Here is a 20635-nt window from a genome sequence, read left to right on the forward strand (position 1 = left end):
CACGTGTTGGCAGCTCCGATCGAGTAAAATCCCGAAAGATTCGCGGTGAATTTTTCCTTCTTTTTGCAAGATCCGAGCGAAACTCCAAACGAAACTAAAATGACTTTTGGTAAACAAAACCGAATGTAACCTAATTTCTAGACCTTCAACGGTGTGTCATTTTTCAAATTTCAAATCATATTAGACGTGTTTCAGGAGTTGACAGCGCGCGCCGATCTCTGGAACTTGTCATATCGTGTACCGTTCGTGTTTTTGTTTGTATCGTAGTTCTGCGAAAAGAAAGCAACCGAGGAATTGTGTTTCTTTGAAAATTAATTGCCCCCCAGCATCGGTTAGAACGACACGGTATGTAAATTAGCTTCTTTCGGAATGGGGCTTAGAGTAAAATGTAAAATATGTATGCACTTCAACAGTATTGTTCGGGATACACGGAAGGTTCTTGTGTTAGTTTAGTTGTTTTGTACATTGTAGGCTGAAAATTTGCGCCTTCCTCCTTCATATTATGGCACAAAATACCACGTCAGGTAAGAATTGTGTTTGCTAATGCATTTTTCGGGTGAATTACATGCATATAGGCCACTTGCCTGCCTCCTCGGCACAGTAAAATCCGGTGACCTTGACAAAGAAGCCGCTATTGTTTTGATAAAAAAAATCGGCCCGTTTTCTCGCGAATGCCGGTACACACACTGCAAACCCGCAAAGCAAAAACTGGATTTTGACCTCCCGTATAACATGGCGAGGGTTTTTGACGTTGGGATTTCGCTGCATATCGCTCATTTTCTCTACCCTGCCTTTTTTTTTTTTTTTTTTTTTTTTTTTTTTTTTTTTTTTTTGTTAACGAAGAGTGAGCATATTCCATCCCCCTCTCCGACTCACCCAACTCGGCCGGTACGCTTGTGGTGCGTATTACTTCATGCGGAGTCGTGTTTGCGGTTGCACCCTGGGTCACGACGCATCTTCTGCGGCGATCTGGTCTGATGATTCTGCTTATTACGCTGCTTTCCGTGGTGCGACGCGGTCCCTTTGGTCCTATCGCCCACGCTTCGGGTGGGCAATGGGGGGTCGGCATCGTTGGTCACCACTCCAAGCACGTAAGGCAGTTCTCCTGAAACGAGATTTGGATAGAGGAAACAAGAAAAAGGAGAAAGAGATAGAAGAAAGCTGAAAATAGATGAGAGAAGAGAAAAAGAAAGCTGGAAAGAAACGAAAATAAATAAAAGATTAATAACTTTCCAGCTTACGGTGGCCCTTGCGGTGCGGGTTGTTGCCGTGCCGCATGGCCTGAGGGACCACCATTTGCGTCCCTCGCCCGCCGTCTGGCCCGCCTGCGTCGCCTTGCCGTTGGTGGACGCTCAACATCCCATCTCGCTTGCGTCTCTACCCTGCCTTTACTTGCCAATAGTGCTCGTTTCAAAGTGAGCTTGCCCCCTCCTCCCCCTTCCCCTTTCACTTCGAACGCTCATTATGTGGGAGGCTCTTTTTCATACAATTTGTATGTAAAGTGAAACAATTGGTTCCAGGTCAAGAAAAGTGCAGTTATATAGGGAATATATGCATCACAATCATACTGAACTCCTCCAAGTGACAACTGTAATTCATTGACAAATTCTAATACGGACGTCACACGAGGCGTAAACTCAAAAAGTTTACGCTTGATTTGTATGGGAGAGCGTAAACTTCCTGTCAAAAGATTTCAGGGTTGTATGGCTGAAATTCAGTTTACGCCAAAGTTTACGCTTCGTCTGACGTCCGTATAAGAATCGAAATGTTCGCCTTTATGATAAGTACATCAAGAATCCATTCTAAAATATACCTCACACTTACAAAACACACACGTTTCATACATTTCCACGGCAAATCTTGCCCACTTCCACGGCCGAAGCCGAAGATCCTCCAATATTGTTGAATAAGAAGTAAGCAAATTCAGAAATCAAACAGGAAGACATTTCCTCACCTGCTCCACCTGTAAATAAGCGCAGTAAAACTCTCAGCTCCGCTATCTGATCAGAAAAGAGTTTTCGGGATATAGAGTGGACGATCCACCGGCTTGTTTCGATTGTTGCATGACTTCGTGAGTTTTGGACAGGCAGTGTGCGTTACTGTGTCACCTTCCTAACACTTTTCCTCCACACTCATAACTATTTTGGAAATAGTTTTATATTTAACGATTCTTAGTATTAAAACTCTCGAAATGATCACGATGTCTTATTGGGAACAAAAATGAAATGGTTCGTTATACGAGATTTTACTCGTTAAGATGGGTAATTGTAGAAATTTAGAGATTTGCTCGTTGTGCGAAAATCTCATTATAAGGGGTACTCGTTATGAGGGGTCCACCGTTTTTTTTTTTAACTTATTTGAGTTCCATCTACACCTACGCTTGTTTATAGCTACGTAACCATCAAACGTTAATGCATGCGAATGGCCTCGTCAGAGCTGGCACGAAATAAATACTGTCTGAAGTCACTGGTTGAACTTAGATTCCCTGCCAACTATTGAATATGTGCTTTTTAGATGGCACGTTTTTCCATACAAAAAAAGTCTGAAATTTTTCTCGGCAAGCCTTGAGAATTTTGTGAATTTTTCAAAAACCGGTTTTCCCATACAAGCGCATGCTTTTTAATTGAACTGTCAGCCAACTATCGAGCTAAAAAGCATGCCAACTAAAAAGCTTGCAACTATTGAATTCTGATTGTACGTTCATAAAAGCACCGTTAAAAGTTCACATCCGACTTTTCCCGATTCTCTCAACGTCAAGATCACCCTCAAATAAGACTGTTCATAAAAAGCCACCAGCGGATCAGCTGATGTGATAGCGGAACATGTACAGTAAGAATTGAAGAATTGGACAATAGTTGAACGCTTTTTAGTTGGCATGCTTTTTAGATGAACGGCCTCAGCACAATTTTTCGATCGAAAAAATTCGATAGGCGCTCACGTAAAACTGACAGTATAACTATTTCTTTTATACCCCTACATGAAGTTGGCCCCCCAGGTAAACAATTTTTAAAATAATTTATAAATAATTTTTTATCAGCCAAAATATTGAAAAAGAACCAAAACATTTACCAACTTGCTTTAACATAACGTTTTTCAAAAACATCAACCTTGATTTATGGCATTTTTTTGATATTCGATAATTTCCGCAGCTCAATGCGTCGCGGATTTTGCCCCATACAAAGCGGAACGATCGAATTTTTGTAGCATAGTTCATTTTGCTCGTGAGTGTCATGGTATACCAGTTTTCAAAAAGACCAGTAAAATGAACACCTTGGCGGCGAAATGAGTGTCAAATGACACCAAAATGACAGCCGGATCTATCGAATTTTTTCGATCGAAAAATTGTGCTGAGGCCGGAATGCTCGATTGTTGGCTGACAAGCATGCGTTTGTATCGAAAACTCGGTTTTTGAAAATTTCACAAAAATCTCATGGCTTGCCGAGAAAAATTTCAGACTTTTTTTGTATGGAAAAACGGGCCAACTAAAAAGCACATATTCAATAGTTGGCAGGGAATCGAAGTTCAACCAGTGAGTTCAGACTGTACGAGCAAGTGAGACGACGGAGCGAATATATTAAATGGCACACACATGAAATATAGGCCCCGTGAGGTCAATGAGGGGGGAGGTGGAGGAGTGTGTTAATTTTATTGGCCATTTAATTTTGCCCACCAACACAATCGTACATCAGTGCGAGCTTTTTGGCGACCTTCTTGAACCCTCAAAAACCGTCATAACAACTTACAAAAAGCATCGCCAGCGAGGGAAAATCGCACAGATTTGGAGCGTTGGCGATCTCGCAAAAACCGGTTTTTGGCCTGCGGGCACCGCGTTTATAACGCCCACGTTCAGCACTTCGGCAGTGGCGGTCGCGTTTGACAGTTTGTGTCGTCGGTTGTCATTTATTTGTTGGTTCGATGGATACAGCAGGAAAAGGATTTTCTGTCGATGCACAAGTGTTTCACCATCGCAACTAGCGTAGATGTGATTGTTTTTTGCCAAAGGATTTAGTGCTTTCGGATTCAGTAATGATCGGAAAGCTAGCAAAACGAAAGTAATAGTTCAACCGTAGCAGTGACGCGGCTGTTGTGCAGTTTCGACCCCAAAACCGAATGCCCGAACCAGTTTTGCTGTGTGGTGTGGTGGTGGTGCTGGATGGAAAACTGTGATTTGTGTTGCACGCCTTAACCGTTCGTACGGATGCAGTGCTAAAGCCCAGTGATGGATTCCTTTTTCGGCTTCGATACCAGTCTGCCGGGTGAGAACGACGAGGAGGAGGAGGAGGAGGAAGCTCGCCGATTCTTCCAGGCAGCGCCGCGGCGCACCGCCGAACTGCATTCGCCGCTGCAGCGGCGCCGATGCAAAGAAGACATCTCGGACGAGGAAGAGTATGACGCCCTGAATGACGAAACGTTCGGTGCGGCGGACAAGGGCGACTGGGAGGACATCCACGAGCATCTCGTGCGGCTGGAAAGTGGCAGGAATGGGGGGCGAACCGGTTCCTTCCTTGGGGAGGATGAGGACGACGGGGGCAGCAGCAGTGTCGATCTGCTGTTTGACGACTACGAGCTGGATCTGCAGCTATCGAAGCTTAATCTCTTCTATAGCAACAACAATCACGGCAACAACAACAACAACAGCGAGAGCGGCCGTAGCAGTGTGGTGGCCCAAAGCATTGGCGATGAGTTCGCGAGCAAGCTACGGCTGGATCCGAGCATCTGGGGCAGCCCGGCGAAGGTACCGGCTCCGGTGCAGCCACCGTACAGCGAGTATAGGCCCAGCGGTACGCCATTTTCTGCCCTGCCACCACAGCAGAGCGCCTTTCGACCACCGGAACTGGCGCATCCGATCGGGGGAGGTAGCCTGCCGCCAAAACCGCCTCCCTCACTGCCACCGGGCTTGTTTCCACCCATGAAGATGCTGTCAGTGGAGGACATTGAACGAACCATCATCCAGCATCAGCATCAGCAAAATCAGCATCAAAGTATGCTGCAAAAGCAAATGTCACAGCAGCAGCAGCAGCAACAACAACAACACCAACTCCATTACCATCACAACCAATTTCACCAGCAGCAGCAGACACTGCAACCATTCCGCACACCGGCACCGGTCCCGGCCCAACCACCACCACCAGTGAAAGCTCGCGAACATTTCACACCCGCCAAGGAGGTAAAGAGTATGCAGCCGCCGATCCCGATGATCTCCTCGCCAGTAGCAGCACCACCGTTACGGGTACCACCGGCGCTGCTCACCCCGCCGCCCTCGCTGCTGGGCGCCCGAAACGCCGGTCCCGCTGCCCTGTTCCCGCCTGGACCGTCGCAGCCACCACCGCCGGCACCTCCGCCTCCCATGCTGAACAACGCGAACCGTCTTCCGCTTGGTTTGCTGCCGTACAACATGCTAGCCGCCCGACCATACTCGACGCCAATCAACAACCTGGCGATGCATCCAGCATTCCCGCAGCGCTGCTCGTACGGTTCCCCGCTGCAAGGGTTTCTGGGTGGCCCCGGCCCCGTACAGATGGGTCCGCCACCGCCGCTACCTCCCCGCCATCCGGGACCAGCGCCGGGTGGGCCGCCGCCCTTTTTGATGCAGCGCAGCCCGACGCCCCTGCCGACGAACCAGTTCAACCAGCGGCTGGTGCAGGAAATTCAACAAAACCATCCGCTGCTCGCGTTCAACCGACAGCTCGCTGCGGCCAGCACGCTCAGCGTTTGCGGCAATGGCGTGAACAAAGCAGCCCCGCTAGTAGCCCTGCCAAGGGCGGGTTTTATGAAGCAGCAGCACCATTTCCAGCAGCAGCAGCAGCAACGATCCCGAGTAGGCAATGGAATGCCATCGAGCACTGCAGGCGGCGGGCAGCCAGAGGAGCGCGATGAGTACGCAAACATGATGAGCAATCGCGACAAGCAGTGGCTAATCGGGATACAGCTGACGCAGCTCAACTCGGACGCGCCCTACTTTAACGATTACTATTTCACCGTGTACAAGCAGCGGCTGGCAGCGGCGAAGGGCGAGGGCGATAATCGGATCTATCGCGAAAATCAGCTCAACCATCCGTTCACCCAGCCGAAGGAGCATGCGCAGCTGCTGTTACTATCGCTGCTGTCGAAGAACGGCAAGAGCGGACTGCTCGGCACGAACCGGGAACGTCGCAGTTCCGAATCCCGCTCGAACCCGAACGGCGGTAGCGAGGGAAAGGATGGCTCAGCGCCGGCGGGTGGTGGTCGAGCGTATACCCCGCTCCAGTTTCAAAATTCGCTCGGCAAGCTGCAGTGCGGTAGTGTGATAGCGCCGCGAAAGCTCATCGACGCCGACGTGATGGGCAGCGACCAGCTGAATGGAAATGGTGTGCCGGCACTTGAACCGCCGCCCGCCGCTATCCAGCGCAAAGCTCGCCATGTGCTGCTGCTCATCGAGACGCTGTACAAGCTGGTGCTCAAGCTGGAAGATCTCGGCAATCCCGTTGCGATCGAAGCGATGAAAGCGCTGCGCGAAAAGAAAATGCGCGAGCGAACCAGCAGCACCGGCAGCGGCAGCGGTGTGGCGTGTTTGCCAGAAGCGGGCGTCAAGATTGGTTCAAACGACGGTTCCACGATTGCGTCGCTATCGAGCGATTCCGCGCCGAGTGAGCCGCTCGAGCCGGAAGAGTCGTACGACGAGCTGGCCGGGTCGCTCGTAGCGCAGCTTTCGCAAGACAAAATCACCTCCATACTGGGCGTGCGCAAGGGGCGCATACTGCTGCGCCGCTCGTTGGCCGTCCTGCACGAGCATCCGGGCCGGTGGATGCTGTGGGGCATGATCTTCGTCGCGCTGCCCTCCCTGCCGCGGAAGGATCGGGACGATGCGGACGGGCTGCTGCTGACGCTGTTCGGTGAGTTCGAGCGCCAGCTGCGGTACGGCACGATCAAGGAGCTGCTGCTGGTGGCGAAAACGATCGGCACTGCCGGCAAGGTGATGCAGTGCATCGTCAGCAGCAAGTTCCTGCTCTCCTGCATCATCACGATCATCTTTCAGATGGAGATGTTCTGTGGCAAGAACCCGTCCGCGCTGCTGAAAGCTTCCGAGGATGGCTGGTGGGTATCGTTCCTCGGGGACGTGAACCGCATTGTGAAGGAAAGCGTGGGACCGATCCGCAGCAGCAGCATTACGATCAACCCGGACAACAACATCGTCCGTACGCTGATCGTGCACTTTGCGCGGTTCGGCACGCGGGTCGATGGGACGGAGCTGCTGAACTTCATTACCGACAATGGGAACGGCAAGCCCAAGTCGGGTAGGAAACAGTCACTGCAAGAGCCAGGCGTTGCCAAGTGAAGATAATGCGTTTAACCTTGTGGAGCAAGGAGAAGTGGGGCGAACAAATCCGTTTTTTACCGTTCCCCTCTTTGCAGGATAAAGATGGTAGTGTTACGCGCGCACAATGCAACGCATTGATAATTAATCCGAATTGGTAATTTAATGATAGTCACGTAAGATGATTTAACCAACAAATCCCGTTAATGTCGATACTAAGCTTCGGTTTTTTTTAAATTTAATTTAATTGCTCTCAATCTGCTTTTCAATAAGCGAAATATTGCGATATTACCATATACATTTTAATGTGAAAATCTAGAGAAGACTAGTTTTTAGCCTAACACACACAAACACACACAACCTCACACTTGTAAAGTGTGGCAAGGGAAGAACTGATACTGAGTTGTCGATGATCATTTAATGTTACTTATTTATTAGGCTTTGCGTATGTAAGACACACGTGTGTGTGTAAAAGGGTAGCGTAAACTGAATTGCGTATACTCTGTCACACGCCGAAATGAATATATTCCATGCTCCTCTCCATATAAACCCCTGTGAACCGAATGGTATCGTTAGATATTGCTTTTGCAAACCGTGTTATATAGTCATTTAAGTTTGGGCACGACCTATAAAGCCCCCCCTCTTACCTCCCCGGTTAGGTTATTAGGTTATCCGCATGTCGTGCTCGTGCTGATATTTAATTTCGCCCATAGTGTTTCGCGCAAACAGAGCACGTGCGGTTTGAATAGGATTGCGAATCGATCGAATCGAACTCTTTAGTGTAGTGTAAGTTAGTTAACTGGCCAAGGATGACAGTCTCGATGTGTACAATGTGGCAGGGTTTTCCCCAGGCGTTCTCATAGCTGTGGGACACTTTATTGACTCTTTCTTAAGTAAAATGTAACGGGAATTGGACTCTATAGCACCCTTGTTGGACATATCCAATAGGAATTTCCAACGAACCTTTCCAAAAAGGGTGCAATAGAGTCCAATTTCCGTCATGTGAAGTTCACTTCCCAATTAGAAAGAGTCAAGGAGTAGTGTCTCACAACTATGAGAACCCTTGGAAAACCCTGTAAACTGCATTTGGGCCACTTTGTCACATCCATCCGCGTTCTACACAATTAAGCTTCATGTGCAATGAGGAATGGGAAGAGTAGCAGCACACTGTAAACACTGTCCGTACCCGCTGACGGCACTATAAAACGAAACATTAAACACACATTCGTCTCTTCATTCAGTACTACCTAAATCTATAGATACATAATCTTATAGTTGAGTGCATTTACCTGAACTTGTTTTTAGACTAATCTTTCGATAGCTCCTTTTTTCACGTGTCCGTTGGTGTTTATCACTCACTGAACTTCTTTACACGATTACTTCTTTCCTTTTCAAATGTACCAGCTAGATGTACTATGGCACTGCAATCACTTTTCGGAAAACTTAAATCCTATTACACTACTCACATGAATTGCTTTGATTTCTCTACCTACTTTCCAATATAAGAACGGTTAAAAACATGTGAAGAGAGCCAACATGCCAAGAAAGCTGTGTAAATGAGCATTTTAGGCTATAATCTTGAACATAAACTTAAACACTGAGCAGCATAAAAAAACTGCAAATGAGTTAAACTAACCATGTAAAAGCTCTGTAATTAAAAAGCAATTAAGCGCAAATTCCGAAACATGCGATAGAGAAAATGTGTCTAAGAAAAATGAACAAAAAAAAAAGGAGATATCCACGATGGAATTGTCGAAAAAGAACAAACAAATAAATCGAACTAATTTTTTTGGGTTTCTTTTGTTATGATGCTTATGAACGCGAGCAAAATGGGTCGTTAGTTTTTGTGTTTTTTAGCGTAGAATTATGGTGCAATATCACAATATTAAAGGAGGATTTGTTGTGATCATAGCAACATCGCTAGTTTAAACGAAGTGTAGTAGGCTTTATTGAAATAGAGAATACATTAGTCTGCATTTTCTTTTCGTACGAACAAGAAGTTCCAACAGGATTTACGGAAAGAAGGTTAAAAGGAGATAAGGGTTATATTATATAAATTCTAAATTATGTTTTTAATTTTCTTTACAGATACAACTTGAAACAAACCACGCCCCACGAACCACGATGGCCTCTTCCTCGTCCAGCAGCAGCAGCAGCAGAATGTCGGTGATGGACCGCGACCTCTGTCTGCTGCTGGTGGAGATGTCGTCCGAGAAGGTTACCGTGCGGCAGAAGGCGTTCAACAAGATGAGCACCATCCTGAACAACCGGGAGGACGATTTTCTCGACTACATGGCATCGGATGCGTTCGAGACGCAGTGGTGCGCGGTGCTGGATGCGGCTTACCACGGCATACAGAAGCAGAGCTACGCCAATACGGCCCAGGTGCAGAGCAAGAACCACGACTACGTCGTGGTGCTGCACAAGCTCGTTGAGCTGGCGATGGATCGGGATGCGCCGCAGCTACCGCACAGCCAGCTGATCGGGTGCTTTGTGCGCGCGATCAACGATCAAGCGATGCGGGACAGTTTTGGTGTGTGCTTTCTGCACGTGCTGAACAAGTTCGTGCTGTGCTCCAAGTGGTGCCTAACGCCGGTGAGCTACGAGCACTGGAAAGGTAAGCAGAGGGGTGAAAAGGTTGATTTACTTTATTTAGTATTAAACGGGGATTTTTTTTGCAGAAATTCTTGACTGCTGTTTCGTGATGCTGGATTCAGCGCACGTACCAAAGCACCTGGCGGCCAACTGTCTCTCGCTGGCTGTGGTGAAATTTTTAGCCAACTGCTCGATGCAAACACTGCTGGCGGACTATTTGAGTCGGCTGATTGTTCACCTGCGCCAGGCGGTAAACGAGAAGAAAAGTAACGTTTTATGCGATCTGATAAATATCGCTTTGTACATAACAGAAGCGGTAAGTAGCGTTTAACACCATCCGGCGTGAGTTTTTTTCCGTTTCAAAGCTAAATCTAATCACACTTTGATTGCGCCATGCGCAGATAGCGGTGGATTGTAAGACAAAGATCATTGAATTCTTGGAGTCACTCGTACCATACACGGTGAAAATTTACAAGGAAGCAAACTTGCGCAAGGAACAGAAAGCGCCACTGTTCCGGCTGATGCATCTATCGCTGATAATGTTGTACCCGGGAGGAAAATCTCATACCCTTGCGAAACCACTGACCCGAGACGGTGTGCAGCAGGTCGAGGACGATGAAGCGCGAAGGAAAACGTTGCGCGAATATCATTACATACTGACGAGTGAAATGAAGGCACGGGATCAGAGTTCGTCCCTTGGCTCGAATGAAGTCCCCTTTGCTGATGGTTTCATTGACTTTGCCGCCCGGTTGTGTTATACGGTAAGACTATTTGAGTTTTTTTCTGCATTTTTAAAGGGAAAATTGCTACTTCTTACTCATCCCTTTTTCAAAGGTGTACTGGAACGAGGATAATTGGAAGGAATCTAGCGGCGAAGAAACGGCCGCAAAACGGAACAAACAGTTTAACAAACTGCAAAGCATTATGGAGATGGTCGGTACCGCTCCAAATCAGCTTAATTTGCGTTGGTACGATCACGCTTCCTCTTTCATGTAGAAAAGATCATTAATAAACATTTTCCTCCAGGTTGTACATCCTTTCTGCGGTTCTAGACAGATATGAGGCAGCACTTACTAGCGACGACTATGCGCAACTGTTGCAACTGTTGTGCAATGTGCAACCGAGCCTACAATCGCCGCACGAGCATGATGCTTTCTACCAGTGCTGTTCCGTGCTGCTCGCGTTCGAACAAAAGTCAACCCATCGATTGTTGAACACAGCGGCGGCCAGCGGTGAATCGATTGGCGAGCTTTGGGCCAAAATGATAGCCGCTGCGTTCCGTGCCTGCACCAACACCGCCGCAAGAACGTGCGCTAAATCCAATCTCCTGCTGCAGCTATTGATTCGCCATCGAAAGTATCCGAACGTCGGTTTCCTTAACGGCACCGTGTTGGAAGCCTTTTACACCTATGCCGTGGAGAAGACGAACCTTAACGTCGGCACGGTGCTGTCCATCCTGGAGACGGTGGGCAACGCCGAGTGTCTCGGCAGTGTCGACGGTGTGCTGACCAAGCTGCTCAACTATATCTATCCGCAGACGCGCGAAACACAGTCGAAAGCAATACTGCACGCAAAGGAGCGGCTGAGCGCAAAGACGCTGGCACGCATTTCGATCCTTTGCGTGGTGACTACACGTTGCGCAATGGATGAGACAGAGCGGCACACATACGCCGGAGTGCACGATACCTTTTACCGGGAGCGAGACGGGCAGTTGCAAACGCTCGAGCAAAGACTTCGTTACCATAGTTTAGAGGAATTGTTAGCGTTGGAGCAGCACAAAAAGGAAGGCATTGATGCGGAATCACCGCAGGGCAGCGCACGAATCTCGTACAACATAAACGAACCACTGTTTTTGCGCCTTTGTGAGGTAGTAAGCTTCGACAAGCATATCCTGCCCGATGGGAATGATTTTCTAGCCGATGGATTGGCATGCATCTGCGACGATTTGGAGCTGTACCTGGAGATGCTCAACATTTTGCTGCTGCACGCCGCGTACGATGAGCACCAGTGCACCAGGAGCCCGCTGTACAAAAAGGTTCTGCTCAAGTTCGACCTACTAAACGGTGGATTTGAACGGCTGTTGAAAAACGATGCAGCCTCCACGCTAAATCTCATCAAAACCAGGAACCTTGCCGAGCGATTGTTGGCCATCTTTCGTGGCCCTTACCATCCGTCGGTAAGGAAGCTGCTGCAGCAAACCGAACACACGTTCATTATGCGATGGGCAATCGGGCAGATCAGTCTGAAGGAGGGGGAGGATTCGCAGTGCGTGACCGTGTTGCAGCCGGATAAACTGGCCACGGAAGAGCAACTGCAGCGATGTTTCCTCCACGTCGTAGCGGAATATCTGCAGTACGAAGGGCCAAGCCTGAACGAGGTTCACGAGCTGCTGGATCGGTTGGAACTGAATGTGTTCAGTAGTTTGGATTTGTTCTATCTGTTTGATCTGTGTCGAATACTGCTGGCGCAACCTTCCCATGAGGTGGTGGCCGTATGGGTACTGAGAAACCTGGTAGATGTGTGCAAAAACCACTACACCAATCCTGACATTACGGAGCAGATTATCGATCTGTACGGTGGTAAGTTAATTGTAGCTGTGATCAACTGAACTCTCTTCTCAAATTGTGCTTAATCCGTTTCAGCTTTAACCGCCTTCGTGAGCCCGTACGAAGACATGATCCGCAACGTAACGATCGTGCTGTACTCGTTCGTAAAACAGTGCGCCAAACACACGTACTCTACCGAGCTGCAGGTGAAGATACTGGCGCAGGTGAAGTATCTGCTTCGCGCTTACCCGCAGCACATTCGTACGCCAACGCACCAGAGCATCTACAACGGATTGGTGCCGTTGCTGAGCAGCCCAAGCTATCGCATCAAGCTGGAAGCGGTCAGGAATATTCTGCACTTCATGCAGCTCGAATGGTCACATCCTGACCTTTCGTCGGTTCCGTGCAGCTTTTACGAGTTTCAGCTGCATCTGTACGATCAAATTCAGTTCGAGGAGCTACTAGCGACCGACGGTGGGATGGACATGAACGATGAGAGAATGAACGTGATTAGCGGCTGCCTTCAGCTGCTGTTGGGCATCTTTCGCATTAGCTTCATGCTGCGCCGGCGCGCGTTGTGCGATTTTGTGCTGCTCGTTCAGTTGGGAAACGTAAACGATGGTAAGAGTTGTTTCAGCAATAGCTAACAATTAAAGTTTAATTATTGTATAATCATATTTTTGTCCTTCTTCTAGACAAAATGGCAAACACCATACGGCTTATGCGCACCTCCAGCGATGTCGACTTCAGCCAGCTGCTTCAAGCTAACCTGGACACCGTTCTCGAGCTGTGGCTAACCAAAGGGAATCGGTTGCTGCATTTCCCGTTCCGTCTAGCGGGAAGAATCGCCACGATCGAAGAGTTTATCCAACTGTTCAAGAAAAACATTTCCTTCGTCATACTCTGCATGCAGCCGGAACGGTTCGAGCAGTTCTGCAAATCGATTGGCGCACAGCAGGCAGAAATGGTGAAGGTATGTTTTCGTTTGCATGAATTTAAAATGATAAATGACCAATTTTCCATTTCATTACCAGAGCATACTGCCGAAATGTGTTTCGTTCCTTCTGCCCAAGTACGCCAAATGTGAAGGGATGGCGCCCAAGTATGATGCAATGGCTAGTCGGATGCACAAAGCACTTGCCCCTATAATAAGCACGGTAGATCTTAAAGATTACGTGTCGGAAATTATCAAACATCTCACCCACCGATTGAACGATCACGTCGAGCTGGGCAAGCTGTTGGAGCAGGACCTGCCAAGCTGCTTCGTTGCCGATCTGTCGCTTAGCAAAGCCACTTACTCGACGGCGCTCGAGCACCTGAAACAGTCGGTATGGGGATCGCAATCGTTCAAGTACACGCTGCTGAGCAATTTGTGTCTAAAAAACAGCTCACCAATTGAACGCACCCTAACGGATGTCAAACGCTGGCTTTGGGCGGCTGATGAACCGGAGCAGAAAATGGTACATCTCTTCCAGTACACGGTGTTCCTCGACCATCTGAAAGAGTACATCGGACAGCAGAAGGAACGCGCGTTCAAACCCTATCTCGTGCGAGATATGGTGTATTTCCTGTGCCACTTGTTGTCCTCCTTTCCCGCCCTACGACTTGCCACGCTCAACAGCTTCGGGCGATTCCTGGAGCACGTGGTCGCATCTAGCGATGCGTGCGAGCTGCTCTCGGAACATTTGCACTTCATAGTGTCATCATTGCTGGAGGTGGAAAATGTCGATCCGGCATCGGAGATTTCTCAAAAATCGCTAACCCTGCTACGGTTTCTGATCTTACAACACTCTGCCGCGTTTGCGGGTGCGATCGGTAAGCTGAATTATCTACCAAAGGACGAACGATTCGATCAGCTGCGGCTTGCTATATCGCGCCAAAAAACGACCGGACAAGAAAATGTGCTGCCCAGGGAAGAAATCGCGGCGCTGATTGAGTTGCCCATTTTACGATACGAAGATTTGGCTGCGCTGAAGATTGTGGTAAGTTTTTGCTGTATTTTGAGTGACTTGGAAGTTATATAATTATTAATTTTTTTATTGTAGCTCACCACCAAAAAGAAAGATCTAAAATTGTTGTGCGATGAGCTGAGCGAGCAAAACGCATCGTCGGGCGCTAATGGGGAAAGCGTGCTTCATCGGTTAGTCTACACTTTGCTGGAAGTTGTGCGCAGCTCCCCGTTCGACAAGCGATCGATGGAAGCTCTCCGATGTTTGGGTGAAATAGGACCGATCGATCTGGGAACAATGCGGTTAAAATCCGACGCAGAAACGATTGCATACGATACGGTACTGTTTTAAAGCCCTCTGCAGTAGCAATATCAGTTTAACTTTAAATTTCTATCTCCCTTTAGATCAACAACTCGAAGGAAGCAATCGAACGATGTGCTGCCGTGCTGCTGAACGAATTGAACGAGCTGCTAACGAACAGAAACGTTCCGGTTGCAAACTACGCCTCCCAGGTTTGCTACAAAATGCTGTACGGAAAAACATTCCATGCTTTGGCGGGTGAGATTCTAAACAAAATTGCATATAGAAATCCATTTTAAATCTTAACTTCGATCATATTCGTATCTCTAACAGCCAAACTACCAACACTGCACCCATTTTTGGGAACTTCTGCGGAAGAGATCAAACTCTTCACTCGTACCACCGGACGCAGTTTGTCGTTGCGGCCAATGCTCGCCAACGAACGGATCGAGTACAGCGCTTTCGTGCAGCAGCTGTCAGCCGCGTTGCTGTCATTTTTGGGAAATACGATGCTTAAAAAGCTGGCCGAACAGGAAACGGCATTCGCCGAGAAGCTTGTCCCTATGCTGGTACAGATAACGATAAAGCAATTCGAAGAGTCAATCATCGATAGCATCGGCAGCTTTGTAAGTGCTCTTGTTGCACAGTAATAGATGCCACGGAAGATAAAGATAAATTTGAATATATTTTCCTTTTTTGCAGATTAATGAGTTTTTCAACAAGTTCGCTACCATTCAGAATGAGGTTCACAATATTTTTAATGACCCGAAAGCTATCCAACTGATGCTTACCATTGTGGAATGTGTTCGGATACATAATCAATGGTAAGTGTAATTTACAGATTTTTGTTAATAATTTTCCTTAAAAATAATGTTTGTAATAGTTTTCCACAGTACAAAATTGCCGTTAACTATCTACGAATCGCACAAGCGTCTCAATTCTGTCAGGCACACTTTAAAGCCATCCTGTACGGTGACCTCTGGTACCGGGAGGAAGAGGAGCAAGGCAAGCATGATGCTAAACGGCATCCGGAACTGCTAAACATAATGAAATCGTGCCATTTGGCGGTAGGTGTAAACGATGCAGTAAAATCATTCCTCAACCCAATCCAGGAACGGATGGAATATTACCGTTTAGAGCAGAATTACGCCAGATGCTTGGTAATGCAAGATGCAAGCTCATCGTGGTCGCAAGATAGCGCCCTGGACAGTGCGGGCACACAGAATGCCATCTTGCAAACACTGAAAGACTCGTCACTGTACGGTTTGGCTAGATCGTTACATGTCGCTCCGCAACAGATTGATTACGAGTGTGCCTGGCGGCTGTCCGACTGGAATGTACTAGTCGACACGGACGGTGGTGTTGGTCCCAATATCCCGAAGAGAGCACCGGCAGCCGGCTCGAGCGCTCTGCTCCTACAGTCGCGATCCTTCGAGCGAGCGCATTACAAAGCGCTCAAGTGTTTGCAGCTGCGCGATGAACTCGCGGTGGAAAGTGCGATCGTGGCAGCGCAGCGTGCCGTTAGCGAGCTGTTCAAGCTTACCAGCATCGAATCCACCAAACACATCTACAACGGGCTGTGCCGGTTGCGGATGCTGCAGCAGATCGAAGACTTCGGTGAGGTACACTTCTCCAGACAGATCGACTGCGAGCAGGACCTGCTGAACCGGTGGAGGGAACAGGACGAGCTGCCGCACAGCGAGTTCACGCTGCTGGAAACGATCCTTTCCCAGCGGCTGTCCATCTTCAGCACGGCCGGGATTCGTGCGAAACGTAAATGGGTACCGCCGGCAGTGTACAGCACGCTGCTGCTGCTGATCCACGAATCGCGCCTGCGAGGCTTCGTGGACTGTGCGGTACGGAATGTGGTGCTGATCGGGAAGCAGGAGCTGCCGGCCAACGTTCAGTCGGTGGTGATGCTGGAAAATGCACAGCTCAACTGGAGTGCCGGCCAGCCGGTGCTGGCGAAGGAGCTGGCGTGGGAAGTAATGAACAGCACTAAGTACACTGATCCGATGGTGAAGGGAGTGGCGTGTCGCCTTTACGGTGAGTTCCTCGCGGAGGGCCACTCGCAGGAGATCAAGTCGCTATGCTCGGACTACTTTCAACAAGCGGAAAAGTGTGTCCAGTTTGTGTTGTCGCGACAGACGGCGGCGGCAGCGGCCGGTGGCGAACAGAAAACATCGCCCGGGAATGTTCCCGCCAGCCATCGTTGCTTCGAAGTGGATCGTAATTTCACCGTGCAGCACACCGTCGCGAAGTACGCGGATCGTGAGTTTGTGCGGGTAGGTTGAGGAGCATTTCAATGTTAAATGGGGTAAACTAAAGGAAAAATTTACTCCTCCCTTTCCTGCAGCTCACCAAATTCATCCGCTCTCAGGAGTGGGAGGCACGGAAAACGAATCTCGCCCGCATGGAGGTCGAGCTGGTCCGCCTGAGGGAGGAAACGCAACGTGCCACCGATCAGCGGCGCAAGGATCTTGGCCGTTCGCTTCACTTTATGCAGAAAAACTTGCAGCGCGACAAGAAAGCGGCCGAAGAGGTGGAACAGAATCGCTGGGACTACTTGAATCTGGCACTGTGCTATTATCTGATGTACGCGAAACAGAGCACGATCGTGAGCGACATGGTGATATTTAGGATCATGTCGCTGTGGTTGAACAATCAGGAAAATACGAGCGCAAAGGAGTTGATCGAAGAGTCGCTGCTTACCATTCCTTCGTACAAGTTTATTGCCGTTTTACCGCAGCTTACACCGCGCGTCGGGATGGACAGTGGGGTCGGTGCGCTGGTGCAGAAAGCTTTGATAAGATGCGCCCTGGACCATCCCCATCACACGCTTCCGTTTGTGTTTGCGCAGCTGCATGCGTATAAAGATCAGCCGGATCACGAGTAAGTGTTGGTTAATTATAGTGTAAGAACATATTCATTTTAAATGCATTTTTAAACATTTCAAGAACTCCCACCAACGATAACCGTTTAATGGGTGTGCGGGAGGTGTACAAAAAGCTGCGCAAAGAGCCAACGCTCGAGCAAATGCTGCACCAAACCGAGAGAATGAATCTCGCCCTGATCGAACTGGCGAACAAAACGCTCTCCAACAGTCCCTCCTTCCGGGAGTACACCATGACGAAACGTGATCCGCTCGGGCAGCTGGAAGGCTTGGATCTCATCCACTGTCCAACAGTGGAGCTGCCCGTCCTAAAGACCGGCAACTATCGCACACACATCGTAGGCATCAGGCGTTGGGATGCGAAGGTGATCGGTGTCGGTGGAATTAATGCGCCGAAAAAGCTTGCCTGCCTTTGCCTGAACGGTACGAAACGGACGCAGCTGCTCAAGGGGAAGGATGATATGCGCCAGGATGCGGTAATGCAGCAGGTGTTCGGTATAATGAACATACTGCTGCGCCACGATAAGGAAACGGCGCACCGGAAGCTGTCCGTGCGCACGTACAAGGTGGTACCGCTGTCGCGGCAAAGCGGCATACTGGAATGGTGCAACAACACGATGCCGATCGGTGCGTGGCTGCTTACCGGGCATGCCAAGTATCGGCCGCAGGACCTGGAACCGACAGCGGCGCGGAAAAAGTTTTCCAATGTATGCACACGCTGTTGAGTGCGGTTTTGTTTGAATATTAATTATGTTGAAAAATTGTCCACTTTTCCTCAGAACGCGGTTGCCGGCATGACGTTGCCGAAGAAGCTGAAAAACTATGAAGAAATCTGTGACAAAATTCGGCCCGTCTTTCGGCACTACTTTCTCGAGCAGTACCTGAAGCCGGGCGTGTGGTTCGAGCGGCAGCAGAACTACATCAAAAGTGTGGCCGCCAGCTCGATGATCGGGTACGTGCTGGGCATCGGCGATCGGCACGTGCAGAACATCCTGATCGACAAGCTAACGGGGGAGGTGATCCATATCGATTTTGGCATCGCGTTCGAGATGGGGAAAAATCTGCCCACCCCGGAGACCGTCCCGTTCCGCTTGACGCGTGACATTGTGGATGGCATGGGGATAAGCGGTGTTGAGGGTGTTTTCCGCAAGTAAGCACATGTTCATTGGTAAAGTGTGCAGCTATTAAACCAAACACTCTTTCCCCATTGCTTTCCAGATCGTGCGAGAAAACGCTGGAAGTGTTGCGGAACAATCAGACGGTGATCCTCGCCATCCTGGAGGTGCTGCTGTACGATCCGCTCTACTCGTGGAACGTGCTGTCAAACAAGAAAGCAAACCGTCGGCAACAGCAAGCCTTTCTTTCGCCTTCGGGTGACGCTGATGAGGCCGATGGAGCGGTCGGTGGCCTGCCGATGGATGCGGCCAATATCAATGTGACGGCCGAGCGTACGTTGATGCAGGTGGAAGAGAAGCTGCTTGGCCAGGAGGACAACAAGTACATCTCCGTCGATGGACAGGTGCAAATGCTAATCTTCAACGCGATGAACAAGCGCAATCTCTGTCAAGTGTTTGCGGGATGGCAACCGTACCTGTGAGCAAGTGAGTGTGTGGGACTTTACGGTGATAGTGCTATCTTTTATTTAATTTCTTTTCGTTTTCTACATACATGTATCACATGCATATGACACGATGAGTTGCAAAATGTTGTTAGAAAATTTTGAGAAAAAACCACTTCAATCATTCTCAATATTAAATGCACAATTGAGGGAGGTAGTATGGTTTTGTACGAGGTAGCTTTGAGCTGTAACACCTGTATCATCCTTTTGAGCCGTAATATTGGGCGGAAGATGGACCATTTCAATTCGTCTATCCGCCAGTGACTTCGATCGAGGTACCGTTTACGTAGCTGCTCTTTTCCGATGCCAGAAAGGCTGCTACCTCCGCAATTTCTGCAAACAAATATTTTAAATTTAGTCTAATCTAATTCCAATTGCCCAAAGAACACTTATCATACCTTCCGGATTTCCAAAGCGCCGCAAGGCACATTGCATGATCATCATATCTTTCACCTTCTGCGGCACCGTCCCCGTCATCGGCGTGTGGATGAACCCGGGCACGATCGCATTCACCCGGATGTTGTACCGGCCGAACTCGCGTGCCACCACCTTGGTCATCGCTTCCACCCCGGCCTTGCTCGGGGAATAGTTCGACTGTCCGATGTTGCCGGTGCGGGCAACGATCGACGACACGTTCACCATCGACCCGGCCAGCTCGTGCTCGATCATGGCCCGGCCGAAACGTTGCAGCACCAACCACGTACCCTTCAAGTTCACGTTGATCACCGCATCAAAGTCGGACTCGGGCATCTTCAGCAGGAAGTTATCGCGGGTAATACCGGCCGAATTAACGACCACCGTCGGTGGGCGCTTGTACCGGCCAATCACTTCCTTCAGCACGGCATCAACACTGTCGCCGGACGAGACGTCCATCTCGTAGGCCGCATTGTCGCCCGCCGTGAGTGATGCGATCGTTTCCTGGGCCGCCTGTACGTTACGATCGACCGCTACAACGATCGCTCCATCGCGTGCCAACAGTTTGGTTGTCGCACGGCCAATTCCAGAACCGGCACCTGGTTTACGTAATAGTTGGTCCGGTGTTTTGGTGTTGAAGAGTTAACTTATGTTACTAACAAACTGCTAACTAAGGACAAGTTTCACGAACCACCATACTTACCGGTCACAAGGGCTAGCTTTCCTGCCAAAGGAGTGGCCATACTTGCGGAGCAGATGAAGGGCAAGGTTAAAGTAAGATTAAAACAAATTAAAAACTGAGCGTAGATGACAACCGGAGGGGAATATGCTATCGCTTCCGCGGCAGCATATCAAAACAAACGAAGCGCATACACACACACAGTCATGCTATAAACATCTGATGATGGTAGACGGTGTGAAGGAATTATAGCAACATAAGAAAGGGAAAGTTTGTTGATTTTTGTTATTAAATCATTTATGCTTTTACATTATAGGAGTGATGATTTTTTTAATAATATTTTTTAA

The 20635-nt window shown here is 48.9% G+C and overlaps 3 protein-coding genes across 6 annotated transcripts; 2 read left to right on the plus strand and 1 right to left on the minus strand.

Annotated features, from left to right (window-relative positions):
* The first annotated feature begins 216 nt into the window (after nucleotides 1-216).
* Nucleotides 217-19264, plus strand: LOC3292017 (serine/threonine-protein kinase ATM). 4 transcript variants are annotated; one of them, XM_061654799.1, is made up of 19 exons: nucleotides 217-345; nucleotides 414-524; nucleotides 9383-9911; nucleotides 9976-10205; nucleotides 10291-10650; nucleotides 10724-10857; nucleotides 10916-12468; nucleotides 12532-13056; nucleotides 13131-13408; nucleotides 13470-14417; nucleotides 14481-14723; nucleotides 14789-14942; nucleotides 15018-15310; nucleotides 15387-15508; nucleotides 15568-16969; nucleotides 17041-17576; nucleotides 17642-18284; nucleotides 18357-18727; nucleotides 18796-19264. In XM_061654799.1, the coding sequence occupies exons 3-19, from the start codon at nucleotides 9419-9421 to the stop codon at nucleotides 19172-19174; spliced, it is 8664 nt and encodes a 2887-aa protein (XP_061510783.1). In that variant the 5' UTR covers nucleotides 217-345; nucleotides 414-524; nucleotides 9383-9418; the 3' UTR covers nucleotides 19175-19264. The 4 variants fall into 4 exon arrangements, with proteins under 4 accessions (XP_061510783.1, XP_061510781.1, XP_061510782.1 ...); XM_061654798.1 differs by having other exon boundaries at nucleotides 220-345; nucleotides 472-524; XM_061654797.1 differs by lacking the exon at nucleotides 414-524 and having other exon boundaries at nucleotides 219-345.
* On the plus strand, nucleotides 3875-9124 carry LOC1279006 (protein PAT1 homolog 1). Its single transcript, XM_061654801.1, has one exon. The coding sequence runs from the start codon at nucleotides 4220-4222 to the stop codon at nucleotides 7313-7315; it is 3096 nt and encodes a 1031-aa protein (XP_061510785.1). The 5' UTR covers nucleotides 3875-4219; the 3' UTR covers nucleotides 7316-9124.
* LOC1279007 (estradiol 17-beta-dehydrogenase 8) lies at nucleotides 19194-20522 on the minus strand. The gene is made up of 3 exons (XM_318664.4): nucleotides 20313-20522; nucleotides 19594-20208; nucleotides 19194-19528 (listed from the first exon to the last, which is right to left on the minus strand). The coding sequence occupies exons 1-3, from the start codon at nucleotides 20350-20352 to the stop codon at nucleotides 19446-19448; spliced, it is 738 nt and encodes a 245-aa protein (XP_318664.4). The 5' UTR covers nucleotides 20353-20522; the 3' UTR covers nucleotides 19194-19445.
* Between the last annotated feature and the right edge of the window lie 113 nt (nucleotides 20523-20635).

This window comes from Anopheles gambiae, chromosome 3 (genome assembly GCF_943734735.2).
Source record: "Anopheles gambiae chromosome 3, idAnoGambNW_F1_1, whole genome shotgun sequence".
NCBI classification, from domain to species: domain Eukaryota; kingdom Metazoa; phylum Arthropoda; class Insecta; order Diptera; family Culicidae; genus Anopheles; species Anopheles gambiae.